Source organism: Propithecus coquereli, unplaced genomic scaffold (genome assembly GCF_000956105.1).
Source record: "Propithecus coquereli isolate 6110/MARCELLA unplaced genomic scaffold, Pcoq_1.0 Scaffold3, whole genome shotgun sequence".
Lineage (NCBI taxonomy): Eukaryota > Metazoa > Chordata > Mammalia > Primates > Indriidae > Propithecus > Propithecus coquereli.
The window spans coordinates 15,760,553-15,774,362 of NW_012148618.1; the positions used below are offsets into that span (position 1 = coordinate 15,760,553).

Below are 13,810 nucleotides of genomic sequence, written 5' to 3' on the forward strand. Positions count from 1 at the left end.
GGAGCAAAGTGCCGCACCTTCTGTGTGGGCCCAGCCATGGAGCTCTGGGGTGCTGACGTGCTGTGCTCCCTCTGACCACACCCTAGTGTGCTTTCCTCCCACCCCCGGCTGGCCCGGTGGTGGCTGTCAGCCAGGATGGGGCTTGTCCGATGGAGGCCAGGTGCCAGTCATAGGAGCAGTCTGACAGATCTGAGTTTTTCTAGTGCCCACTGGAAGCCTTGAGAGAAGTCACAGGCCAGAGACCTTGTGATGCATTTAAGTCAACAAGTGAACCTGTTCTAGAAGACAGCAGGTTACGTGGGCAGAGCCCACCTTTCAGCAAGTGGTTCCTGAATCAGCCCATCTTTTTCTGGGCCATTTCCAAGTCAAGGTACCGACCGACATTTTCATGGAAGGCACAAGAGCATCGTGGTAAAGCCCAAGGCTAACCACTGGTCTCTGCCATTTATAACTGTGTGACCTTGTGCAAGTTACTTAAATTTTGTGACCTCGATTTCCTTTCCTATGAAATGGCAATAATAACAGCACCTCCCTCACAGAAGTATTGATGAAATTCAATGAGGAAGGCATATCAAATAGCATGACATCTGGCACACAGTAGGTGCTCAATAAATGGTACCAAGCTGTGTATAGCCATGGTCTTGTGGTCTGGGGGCATGGAGGTACAGGATCAGGCCTGAAAGGGAACTGTGCTGGCAGTTTGTAGGGAACAGTGGTGGGGGTGGGGTTGGGGGGGGATGTTCTGGTTGGCAATGGCAGTAGGAGGGCTGAGGATGGCCAAGGAGGGTCTCTGGGGGCCATGCAGCCCTGCCTCCTCTCCTCCTAGGGTACTTTCTGCCTATGTTCCCAGGCCAGCCTTGGACCTAATCCCTCCTCTCTGGATTCCTACACTATCACAGCCTCTTTATTTTCCTACCCACCTATCCTATTTTCTTTCTCTCTCTTTTTTTTTTAAGAGACAGAGTCTCACTCTGTCACCCAGGCTGGAGTGCAGCAGCAACATCATAGCTCACTCTAACCTTGAACTCCTGGCCTCAAGCCATCCCCCAGCTCGTCTCTGCCTCCCAGAGAACTGGATTACAGGTGTGAACCACCGTGTCCAGCCCCACCTATTTTCTTTCTACCTTCCTGCTTCCCCCTTGGCTTTTTGTGCATCCTTTACTCCATTTTTACCTGTTCCCTGAACCCTGTCGTAAAAACCACCACATTGTCCTGTCATTCCCTGGTGTTTATAAAGTCATGGAAGGTTGGGGCTGTGCAGGAACTTAGAGTCTTCTCATCCCTGTCACCCCTACTGGACAAGTTTGGGGAGGGAGGGCCCAGTGACTCTATGAAGGTCAGTAGCAGAGGGACCAGGCCCAGGACTCCTTGTCCACGTTCCTGCCTCTGTGCCAGGAGGCTTTCCCATACAGTTGGCTGTGTTGCGTGCAGGTAGAATGAGACAGCATCTGCTTAATCTGTAGAATCCTCTCCCAGATAACAATCCTCTCTCATTCCCTTTCCCAATCCCACCTCTCCTTGGTGTAGTTCAAACGCCACCCTCAGCCTAGAGCCATTACAGGCTGCACAGGAGGCCCCAGTGTGGAGGGGCAGGCATGTCTGAGAGCCTGTGGTGGGGGTCCTGGAGAGAGTTTGGGAAGCTTCATTATTTCATTTTAAACTTTTTCCATTATATAGGATTGGTGCCTGCAGGGTGGATTGGGGAGGGGGAAATGATGGGGGAAAAGCAAAGGGGAGGGGAGAAGAGGGTGGTGGGCGTCAGGCCACTGGAGGCCTTGACTGAGGACAGTGACAGGTGGACCCTGTGAGTTATTCCATCGAGGACTGGGAACAGTGATGACAGGATTGTGGACATGAGCACATGGCTTGGCTGCCCCCTTTATTGCTCTCTGGAACTTGAGGGCTGTCATGTTCTGGTGTGTGGAGTTTGGGGAGCACTGGGTAAACACTGGACAGTGAGTAACTAGCAGAAATTGGACATTAGCTACAGAGCTGCCTGTACCAAGAAGTAGCTAATGTGGGACAGGCAGAGGATGTGGAATCAGGAGATGTGGATTCAAGTCTTGCTTTTCCACTCCCTAGACTCGTAACTTTGGGCAGATCTCTTAATGTCATTGAGCTGCAGTTTCCTCTTCTGTAAAATAAGTTAAAAATAGAGCCTGCCCTTCCTGCCTAACAGGGCTTTCATGAGGATTAAATGAGATAATGGATGAGAATGCTCCCTAATCTGTAAAGCCTTATGCAGACATTTGCTGTCATCACCAATGGGATTGTTGGTAGGGTCGAGATGCCAGTGGAAGCAAAAACCCATCTTTTCCCAGTGGTGAGGATGACACAGCACTTAGTCAGCTATGTGGAACAGGCCCTTTTCCCATCTTAACTAGTCCTGGGACAGCTAGGCAGCTCTATCATCAGATGCGGTTCTTCTGGAATGTGTAATATGAGGACAATGGACAAAGCGATGCCCACTGCTAAACCGCTGTTGTGTAAAGCTGCTGGTAGTCGGGGTTGTTCGCTAAAGGGAAACCAGAAAGGCTGTGAGTTTGAGAAGCAGATGAAATGCTGGAATGTGGCTATGTTAACTCCTTGTTAAATGAAAATTCATTTATTAATGACAACCACCATACCTTAGCTTGGATAGCACATTCAAGAGAACATAATGTGTTCACATTCACTGAAGGGATCTCTCCAAAGAAAACCATTTCAGAGGGGGGCAGTGTAGCATCCATTCTGGAATCTGACATATCTGGCTTCTAATTTGAACCCATTGGGCCCCTCACTGGCTTTGAATGTTTGCGACGAGTTAATTTAACCCTCCGAGCCTTAGTTTCCTCATCTGTAGAATGGAAACTATAGTGCCTACCATGGAGCTGTTCCAAGGATTTAAAAGAGTGAATGTATGTAAATTGCTTAGCACATTGCCCTGCACATAAATGCTCAGTAAACGTTAGCTATAATATTAATAGTAACCTGGGGCATATACAATAGTATTGTCAGTATTATAGTTAACTCAGAGGCTCTAACTGTGTGTTGAATGACTCCCAGGCTTCCTGACAATGTCACCTTTGAGGAGGGGGCCCTGATTGAGCCACTCTCTGTGGGGATCCATGCCTGCAGGCGAGCTGGAGTCACCCTGGGGAACAAGGTCCTTGTGTGCGGAGCTGGTAAGAAACAGACAACATCCTGGTTATGGGGTCTTTGGGAATACAGGGACCCCTCCTAGCCCCTCCACGGGCTAGGATTGGTTCTAGAATCCTTCTGAGTAGGGGAGGATTACAATGTCCCTTTCCCTGAGTATCCAGCACTTAGCTAAAGACACGAATATCTGCAGACACGATAGTGACTAATGTTACATTTCCTAAGCAACATAACCCTTTTGTTCATTTAAAGAATGAATCTTGTGATTTTTTTTGTCAACCCTTGACAGAAACTAGGGAAATATTTTTCATAGTAAAGGGAAGGGCAACTTTTGGAGCTTTGATATCATATCAAAGAAGTGAATGGCCTAGTCCATCCATGATGAGGTAGACCCTGCTCCTGGCCAGTGGGAGGTGTGCAGTCCAGACCACTGTGAGCCGTCACTCTGCCTGCAGCAGGGCTGTGGCTGGCTGCCTTCTCTGCCTATTTCCAGCCACCTGGAATGAGCCCTGGTAGCCACAGACCGAATCATTCTAGGCTTCGAACTGCTGGTGACCCAGACAGTAGCTCACATGCCCTGTGGATGTGATCCATGTTCCTATACATGTTTGTGAGTGATTTTCTTTGGCAAGTAAGTTATCACAGGGCTTCCTGAGCCCTGGATGTGGAGTAGACTTGCCTCAATGAGCCAGCAGACTGCAGGACTCAGGTGACAGATGCTTTTAAAAATATGCACAGGTAGTACCTTTTTGCCATAGAAAAGGAAAATAAGTCATACATACCATACACATGCATGTGCACATATGCACACATACACATGTCACCCTGAGAAAACTACTGTTAATATTTTAATATTTTGGTTCAGAGTCATGTGCAGTGGCTCACACCTGTAATCCCAGTACTTTGGGAGGCAGAGGTGGGAGGATTGCTTGAATCCAGGGGCTTAAGACCAACCTGGCTTAAGACCAACATAGCAAGATCCTGTCTCTATAAAGAATAAAAAAATTAGCCGGGTGTCATGGCACGTGCCTGTAGTCCCAGCTACTTGGGAGGCTGAGGCAGGAGGATCACTTGAGCCCAGGAGTTTGAAGTTGCAGTGAGTTACGTCACTGTACTCCAGCTCAGGCAACAGAGCAAGACCTTGTCTCCCCAAAAAAAAAAAATAGTATAGAATCCCTTTTTTTTTTTTTTTTTTTTAATGAGACCATGCTGAATATGCTTCCTTTTACCTACTCTATACAAAAGATCAGTATACTGTGAACATTTTTTCATGTCAATAGATTAAGAGTTATGGCATAATTTTCAATAACTGTGTAGTATCCCGCTGTAGTTTGTTCAACTAATCACCCTTTTTGGACATTTGAAGTATTATTTTCCAGTGTTTTGTTTTCTGGGGGAACTTACAAAATTGTTTTCAAGGGGTGTGTACAAAAAGCAAATCCCTAAATACATTCTACATTGCTTCATTTTGTGGGTCTGGGTTTTATATTAAGACCATGGTGTCACCTAGCATGCAGATGCTGTGGGAAAGTAGCTGGTCTCAGGCTAATTCTTGGATACCTGGGTATCCCGGAGCTGCCTGAGCAGCTGGGTCAACCCAAGGGGCCAGCTCCCTTAAGGACACCCTCCAGGGTGATCCTCAGAGGGCACCCAGGAAGGATACGTCTCTCCTTAGGCAGGTGTGACAGGTTCTCACTAAGGTAGGGTTCAGAGAGAAAACAGGAAAACGAGGCCAGACCTTCTGAGGCTTCTTCTCTGAATAAGTATGTTTCCGTGAATCCTCTGGTTCTTTGAGATTATCTCCAAGTAGTACCCAAGAGTAAGTGGAAAATTTCTAGCTCTGAGGTTTGAGAGGTTTAAAAAGAACCCAGCACTAGGAGCGTATTTTATGTAGAGAGTAATTCCTCATGCATTCATTCTCTTCTGCGCTCAGTGAACAGTTGTTAAGGTCTTATCACGTGCCAGGCATTGGCATAGATGCTAGAGACATACAAAAGATACAGTTCCTGTCTGCAGCCTGGACAAGGGGGAGAGCTGATGATTAAGATTTCACAAACATGTCCCATTTTCTGCTTTCTTTAGGGCCAATAGGGCTGGTCAGTTTGCTTGTGGCCAAAGCAATGGGAGCAGCTCAAGTTGTGGTGACTGGTAAGAAGGTTTTCTTCTTTTTAAATCTCCTTTGAGGGGCAAACAGCGGGACCTACAGTTCGGGTCAGGGGCATGAGGTACTGGATTTCTAAAGGGGCTCCTCCTCTTCCCTCCTGGTCCCAGGATTGAAAAGCCCACCCAGGGGATGACCAACTCAGGGCTTGGGATGAGGCTCTTTTGTGATGGGTGGGACTGGCTGCTGTGGAGAAGAGGCCGTGGCTCTTTTTGGGTGGTCCTTAGGCACCCATACTGCCCGCTGGTCCTAAGAGGGGGCTCAGCCCTCGTGGAGGTGGTGGTGTGTGTGATATGGATGGAGGTGGGGTGTTGTGTGGTATGGGTGGGAGACGTGAGAGGGACGTGAGTGTGTACGTGTCAGGAGAGTTTGTGAGAAGTGGGGCATGAGTAGTGTCGTGCGGTTTGTGGAAGGTATGAGTGTGTGTTTAGTGTGAGGAGTTGTTACCTGTGAGCGTGTGTGTGTGTGTGTGTGGCTGTGTGGTATGTATGGCAGTATGTGAGGGTGTGAGCACATGTGTGTTGGACCCACCAACACCACTCACTGCACCAGAGCTTTGTTGCCGTCAGATCCGGCACCTCCATTTTATTTTCTTCCTAATCTGTCATTGGTTTCTAGGTTTGAAAAAAACTTTTTTTCACCTTTAGATCTGTCTGCTTCTCGGTTGTCCAAAGCTCAGGAAGTCGGGGCTGATTTAGTCCTCCAGATCTCCAAGGAGACCCCCCAGGAAGTCGCCAGTAAAGTGGAAGGTCTGCTGGGGTGCAAGCCGGAAGTCACCATTGAGTGCACCGGGGCGGAAGCCTGCATCCAGGCGGGCATCTATGTGAGTGGGACAAGGGCAGCTTTAGGGAACCAGAATAGGGGAGTGGGCAGGGCAGAATAAGGAGTTCTGCAAGGAAGCTTCTCCACTGACTGCTGTGTAAGCCTGGAGCAGAATTGATTCTCTCTTGGCGCCCTGTTTTCTTATCTCCTGTGTACTTCACATCCTCATGGGTTATCTTGTTGTTCAAACAAGGGCCTTGAAAAATGCCAAGTGGCCCACACCTTTGGGATGGGATTGCTTTCATGACTGTAGCCGCGATCATAAAAGTGTAGTGCTTTTGATAAGACAACAGGAAGAACTGGAAACCATGCCTCCCTTGAATGTGGGAAATCCCCTCTTGTTTTATTAGGGAAAACTGCAGTCTTTGAGTCATGACACAAAATGACAGCTATTGATTCAGTTAGTCTCAAAGGTGAGGTGAATTTTCAGGGTCATGGCTGGCTACTGCTGTGCTTCCTCTCATAGCTTGGGGTGCCGATGCTTGAGTTGCTCCCCAGCCGCCCACCAGCAATTTATGGGAAGTTGGCAGGGAGTTGCAGGTGGGAGGAGGGAGTGTCATTGACAGGTCAAGGTATGAGGAAAAGAGGGGAAAAGAATAACTTCTAGGTTCTGAGCCCTACTGTATGCCGGCTGCTCTGCTGGACACTTTGTAAACATGATGCCTAATCTGCACAATAGCTCTGAAAATCAGTTATCATTTTATACCAGAAGAGTTGTGATTTGCCTGAGGCAAGTCACCATGACCTTAACCTCTGCCTCGAGCAAACCACTGTAAGTTGAGTTGGGTTCAGGCCCAACCCTGCCTGGCCCCGGGGCCTGAGCTTCCCCAGCTGTCTGCTTAGGAGTTGAGCCCCAGCCACAACTGTGCAATGGTGGGAAGGGCTGGGCAGGGCAGGGTAGCAGGCAGCTGCCACCACAGGGGACTCCCACCCCTGCCTCCCAGGCAGCATCCCACAGCAGCATGGGCTTCCTCCTTCCTTCTGAGTCACAGCTGGCTCATGTTCGAGGACACTCTGCAACACTTGAGGCCATCCGGGCACGCTAGCCCTCGAGCTGTGTGGCACTCCCTCAGGCTTGGCACCCACAGAGCTGCCTGGCCTCCTCCTACCAAGGTGTCCAGTGGCACTAGGGGCTGAGGAAGTGGTAGAGGTTGGGGAGTAGGTGACACTTTGGCCCTGTTCTGAGTTTCAGCTAGAGCCAGCCAGCCCTCTGCCCCACTGTCACAGACAGTGGCCACCATGTGGGAAGGGGCAAAGAAAACCCCAAACTCAGAGAGGTATGGTGGGTCTATGTGTGATCTATTTACCCATGACACGTCATGGGCACCTGCAGCGTGCCAGGCTCTGAACTGGGCACTTTGAGGGCTATGGCAATGAATGAGGTGCGCCTGCTTTCTTCAAGTTGTTGGTTGGTAGGTCAGTGACCTCCATTCCACAGAGAGGCAGTATAAGCTGAAGGACTTAAAGGACATAGCTTTCCTTCCTCTTCTTCCCTTCCCTTGGAGCATTTGTAACAGTTGGCATCTCTAGCTGTTGATGATGGGGGCCCAGTTGCCAGGCTACCTGAGGTGGGTGTGGAGGTGAATGTGACCCAAGGGCCTCACCGGGCCTGAAGCAGCGTCCCTCCTGACTTGGGGAGTGGAGCCATCATGCATAACAGGTGCTGTAGAATGCTACTGGCCACCAATGGGCAGGTCAGGCAGCACCAAATATGGACATATCCGAGCATCACCTTCCTGCCAGGTCATGACAGGATAGTGTTTGTGAGTGAGGAGACGTGGCAGATGCCTTGGGCTCAAACTGATGTCATCTCCTTGGTGCAGAGGCCACACCCACAGGATGATGGCCAAGTAGCCTGAGCATTCCTTGGCCTGTAGTTAGCAAACTGCTGGCCTCCTGGCAGCTTGGGATGGCCAGTTGGTGGTGTTCCTCCTCATCCCCAGGTAGAGAGGGAGTGCTGATGGGGAAACAGTTTCCCTAGAAAACTGACAGAGAGGGCAAGTCCAGGGTACCGCAGCTCAAAAGGAGCAATGCCGGGAGTCCCCCCACACTACTCATGTCCTGAGTTTTGCCTCTTTGCTTTGTACTGCAGGACTTTCCCCACAGCGTATGCTTCCTCTCAGAGAGGGGCTGTGACGGGTACCTTTTCACAGCTCCACATTTTAGCTCTTGGAATGGTCTCGATAAGTGCTTGCTGTTGCTGCTGACTATAATGAAAATAGCATGGACAAATTGCCCATTTTTCTGTCTCTCACAACATCGAGCATGGTGATACCCAGAAAGCTCTGGAGCAGGGACAACATTCACATGGAGTTATGTGGAAATCGTCAGGAGAAATTTCAGTGCCACCCCTGAGAGAACCGAAAAGGTGATAAACATTCCAGGAAGACAAAATCCATTATGATTGGGATGAACATCTCTGGAACAAAAACATTTCTAACTGCCAACCTGCACGTATAAAGCCATTTTTAAACCACAGACTTCCAGTAGCCCTCCCCATTTGTATGGTGCCGTAGTTTTCTCCCCACTGGTGAGCTAAAAGGGTGGCTCCTTAGAGGTGATGAAAGTCCTGCCTTGTGGAGCGGCGCTGTGCGGGAGCAGCAGGTGCTAAGACGTGGAAGTGGCTGAAGCCGGTATCTGGTACTGAATTTATAAAGCTTTGGAAGGTGCCCTCACTGTGCCTAGTTTTCCATTGGTCAAGTGTGTTATTTCAGGATCTTTAAAGAAAGTTATGTTTATTCTGCTGCTCTGGTGGGTTTGGTTGACTTGCTGATGCATTCAGCAGTGCAACAAGAATCCTATTCTCTGGAATTTTGGACACCCAACAGCTGCAACCAGAAGACGTCTGTGTGACAACAGTGTGCTATTGTAAGTGGGAAGTCTGTGTTTTCTTATCTTTTGAGTTTTCTTGTTCTGACCTCCTCTTCAGGCCACTCGTTCTGGTGGGACCCTGGTGCTTGTGGGGTTGGGCTCTGAGATGGCCACTGTACCCCTTTTGCACGCAGCCGTCCGGGAGGTGGATATCAAGGGCGTGTTCCGATACTGCAACACGTGAGTACGCTGTGGGTGAGCCCGCGTGGCGAGCCTCCAGCCAGACCAGGGCAGGCCCCACACTGGTCTGGGACCAAGAGTCTCTGCCTGTTTATTCATGAGGGTCACTCCTTGGCCACACTGACAGTCATGTGATATGATAGGGATCCAAAGAGAGAACATTCACTCCTGGTTAAAGAAAGGGAGGGACACAAGGACAGAGGGAGGGACGGAGAGAGGAAGGAAAGGAGAGGGAGGGAGGGAGATTTTGAAGCACGCTCTTACTGAGTGTCTACCACTCATCACCCAGGCCCTCTCTTTTCCATTTCCTTGAATGGCCAGGTCTCCATTTTCCCCCTTTAAAGGGAAGAAGGAAAAGAGGACAAAAGCAAGAAATGAAGCCCCGTGGCCCCCATTTCTGAGCCCCAGGGCCTACCCAGGGGAGCCAGGGGGTTTTAATTCACCCCACCTATGTTCTGCAGCTCCACCCTCTCCCCTGCTGGGGCTCTCTGTCTGGGACATCCCTCCCAGCAGTGTCCCTTACTCCCAGCGTTAGAGTCTGTATCTCCATGCCCTCAGCAGAGCGCCAGTTTTCCAGCAAACTCTGCCAAGCAGAGCTGCTAATGGGTATGACTGGATTATCCTGCGCCACCTCCCTGTAGCTTATCTGCCTTTTCTCAGTGGCCTCCGTAATATGCCTTCATGCCAAAGAAATTGTAGGCTCCACAGCAAACATGGCGGGGTAAGGAGTGGGGGCAATGGAAACAGGCTCTGTACCCCTGCAAGCCGTGAGGTCCTTTCCTCCATTGTTGGCCTGTAAAATTGGCCTTGCAGAACCACAGTGCTGTAAATAAATACGGCGAAGCTGATCTTGTGCCTGGTAGTTTTGGGGAACCTTGTCTTTGTCATCTTGAAGGCTGAATTTGTAATGTTTGTGATCTTTTCCAGGTGGCCAATGGCGATTTCGATGCTGGCATCCAAGACTGTGAATGTAAAGCCCTTAGTCACCCATAGGTTTCCTCTGGAGAAAGCTCTGGAGGCTTTTGAAACATCCAAAAAGGGGTTGGGGTTGAAAGTCATGATCAAGTGTGACCCCAGTGACCAGAATCCCTGATGTTAATTGGACTTAGCGCCTCAGGGCTAACAGGCTGGGCAGGGGTAGGTGTGGGTTTTGATGCGGAAGTTTCTTTTGAATGGTGAGAATAATTAATAATTATAATTCTTTATAAACAGAAGGCCTTATCCAGAGGAGTTAGTGTTCTTTAAAGACACAAATAGGGATAGTTTTGGGGAACTTACAGCCTGAATGACCTGTTCATGCTGAGGAAAGGTCAGCAAATAGAGCAGTGTCTGGCAGGCAGGTGCTGGGAAATGCCCTTGTTCCTGGAGTGCCTTCCGTGAGTAACGGGAGAAATTGGTCTTTTTGGTTCCTGGTTCCACCGCAACTGGCCAGAAGGCACATGGGGGCTGAGTTATGAAGAGACAACTTTGTCAAGACTTGACTGACCCAGAAACTGATTTTCATAAAAATCTGCCACTCAGTGTCTGGGATGAGGGCTTGTCAGCAGTTTTAATTTAGAGCGCAATGTTTCTGGAGATAAGTGCTGTTTGGTTTGATGATAAAAGGAGAATAAGAAAAGGGACTAACTTTCATGGGTCTAGGATAATTTTAAAAACAATGAAATGAATAAAACCAAAATTTCATGTGAGATCAAATCTTGCATTCCCCAAATGTGGAAATAATGAGCGGAATTCTCAACATTTCTTAAAGATCGCCTCCTTTTCAGCTGCTGAGAGTCGTTATTTCATTTGCCAGGTGAAGAGCCACCTGCCCACCCAACACCCCCACTCCTACCCTTAGGCACCTTCCCTTGTCACTAGGCAGCCAGAAATCTCCTAGCTGAGGACATCTGTGGGAAGACCTTAAATAGTGCCTGTGACTAGCTCAGGAGCGTTTGGTCAGCTCATAAACTTCCCCACCCCGCAGGATTAACATCCCCTATTAGGCTCACACTCTCTGATGATTATTAGACAGTTCCATTTAATTCTGGTTATTATAAACAGAAAATCTTTCCCCCTCTCATAGCCAGTTAAGGCTCTCAGTATCTTTCTGTTGTCGGAATGATACCTCTGAAATTGTCTTATTTTAATTGTTGGAGTTGTCTATGTAAAATTTTGATCCAAGTTACATCACGCCCACTTGTGACTTTGAGATTATTAATCAAGAATGAGGATATAGCGGCCGTGACATAACTTGGGCTGTAGCCTTTAATCCCTCACTTCAGCTGCGGGTGGAGGGTGAGTTTAAAGAGGTTCTGGTTTTCTTGTAACTGGATAAGACCTGTGCCTGGAATTTCGCAAACTGCTTTGGGTAATAAATTCTGTCAGTGGTGTCTGACTCCTGCTGCCGTTTATGCCCCTATGTAAGGAAGAAAGGACTTACGTTACCTATTTCACAAAGGGAAGGATCCCAGGATTTTTGAAGGTGACACATTTTCCACACCAAATATAATTTCATCGACTATTGGAAATTTACATGAATCATCTCTAATCCTCATAGGAAACCAAATGTATGATTATTTTGCAGATAAGGGAAATATAAGTGCTGGAAGAGAAGTTAAGACTGTCTAGCACAACCCCTTCAGTTAACAAGGGAGGAAACCAAGGCTCAGACTGGGGAAGTGACTTGGCAAATCACACAGTAAATTAGTGGCTGGCTCAGGATTAGGTAGAACCCAGGAATCCTGGCATCAGATCCTTGACAGCGTGCTGCCTCTCACAAGCCTGATGAGTCCAGACACAGGACAAAGCCTGCTCCCTACCCCACCGTCCCCACCAAGGAGCTCCTCCTGACTGGAAGGTGCACTGAGCAGTCTCAGCAAGAGCACTGTTCACCATCCACACACCTGTACCCATGTACCCGCTTTCAGGTGCCCAGGGAAGGAGTTCAGTGTCTGAGCCAGTAGAGGAGAGGGAAGGGGCAGCAGCTGCACCAGGGAACATCTCATGTCTTGGAGGCACTTCAGTGGGCATTGAACTCCTCGCCAAGCCACTTCACTGCTGCCCCTTCTCCATCCTGCTCCTCCCTGAGCCCTCAGAACAATTCAGTGTGTAGAGGGGGGCGAGGATGGCGGAGACCTGCCTGCCACCCAGGGATAGCCTTGACCAGACCTTGTAACCTGTAGCCAGGCCCAGTCTTGGTCCTAGCTATCTGAGCAGGGCTAGATGGGCATTGCTTCCCTGTCATTTGGCCTCTGAGCTCTGAGCCTAGGCTGACATCATGAGCAGAAGATAGTTCTGGGGAAAAGCAAATATCTAATACACGTCCTATCTGCCTCCACCTCTCCTGACCTCTTGCTCTACCAACTCCCTGATAAGTCTCCTTTGCACAAAATAGGAAACGGGAGAGAAAAGGCAGAACTGTGCTTTGCAAGGGAGTCTGGGAGGGGAAGATGGCCAGAGAACCAGGAATTGAGTCCAGAAGTGACTTCACACCAGCATCTGCTGTGGCCAAACGTGGACCACAGGAGGAAATTGCAGGATCCAGTGTGTCTCCTTTGTCCTTTGGGGTGCATGGGGCAGCCTTCCCTTCTACCCTCCAGGTCTCCTGCAGGGTCCTTCCCAGCTCTCCACCCTTACACCCCTTCCCTAGTGCTGGTAGTACTGGCTGGGTGGGTCCCTCAGTGTTGACTAAAAGCGAACAAGGTTCCAGGAACTGGTGACAGAGCACACAGGCAGCCCAGCCTCTCAAGGTTGGGGAGCTGTGGGGAATTCATATTCTTGGTTCCGGGACTGATTCGTTGAGTCAATCAATGTTGATTGAGCTCCTAGTGGAGGTGGTGGGGTGGTAGGAGTGAATTCCTGGGCTTCCTGCAGCCCCTTCCATGCATTTCTACACATAGCAAACGTGCATGTATTTATAAACATAAATGGGAATGTACTTCACCTGCTTTTTTTTGTTTTCACTCATAACAGATAAGGACTTTTTTTTTTTTTTTTGAGACAGAGTCTCACTCTTTTGCCCGGGCTAGAGTGAGTGCCGTGGCGTCAGCCTAGCTCACAGTAACCTCAAACTCTTGGGCTCAAGCGATCCTTCTGCCTCAGCCTCCCGAGTAGCTGGGACTACAGGCATGCGCCACCATGCCCGGCTAATGTTTTCTATATATTTTTAGTTGTCTGATTAATTTCTTTCTATTTTTAGTAGAGACGGGGTCTCGCGCTCTTGCTCAGGCTGGTCTCGAACTCCTGAGCTCAAACAATCCGCCCGCCTCGGCCTCCCAGAGAGCTAGGATTACAGGCGTGAGCCACCGCGCCCGGCCAGATAAGGACTTTTTTTAAAAATCACAATTATTAAATAATTGCCATTATTATACCCAACAAAACTAATAATTCCTTCATATCATCTGACACCTAATCAATCTATGTCAAATTTTCTTTAATTATCTAAAAAAAAAAAAAAAAGAAAAGTTTACTTTTTTACTCCCAGTTTGCTGGAATCGGGATCTAAACACATTGCATGTGGTTGATATGTCTCCTAAGCCTCTTTAAATCTATTATAGGTCCCCTCCATTTTGGTTTAAGTGCCTTTATTATGTTGAAGAAACTGAGTTCTTTGTCTTGTAGATACTGTTTTGCAATGCTGCTTGTTTTCATTTAATA

At 48.7% G+C, this 13,810-nt stretch overlaps 1 protein-coding gene across 1 annotated transcript in view; it reads left to right on the top strand.

The window, feature by feature from the left end:
* The window catches only part of SORD (sorbitol dehydrogenase), a 35,997-nt gene extending 24,448 nt beyond the window's left edge, over window positions 1-11,549 (top strand). The window contains exons 5-9 of the mRNA XM_012649434.1: window positions 3,046-3,164; window positions 5,221-5,286; window positions 5,947-6,122; window positions 9,051-9,172; window positions 10,100-11,549. Coding sequence (XP_012504888.1) covers window positions 3,046-3,164; window positions 5,221-5,286; window positions 5,947-6,122; window positions 9,051-9,172; window positions 10,100-10,265 — 649 coding nt within the window. The 3' untranslated portion in view covers window positions 10,266-11,549. The remainder of the gene's footprint in view (window positions 1-3,045; window positions 3,165-5,220; window positions 5,287-5,946; window positions 6,123-9,050; window positions 9,173-10,099) is intronic.
* Window positions 11,550-13,810: the final 2,261 nt, after the last annotated feature.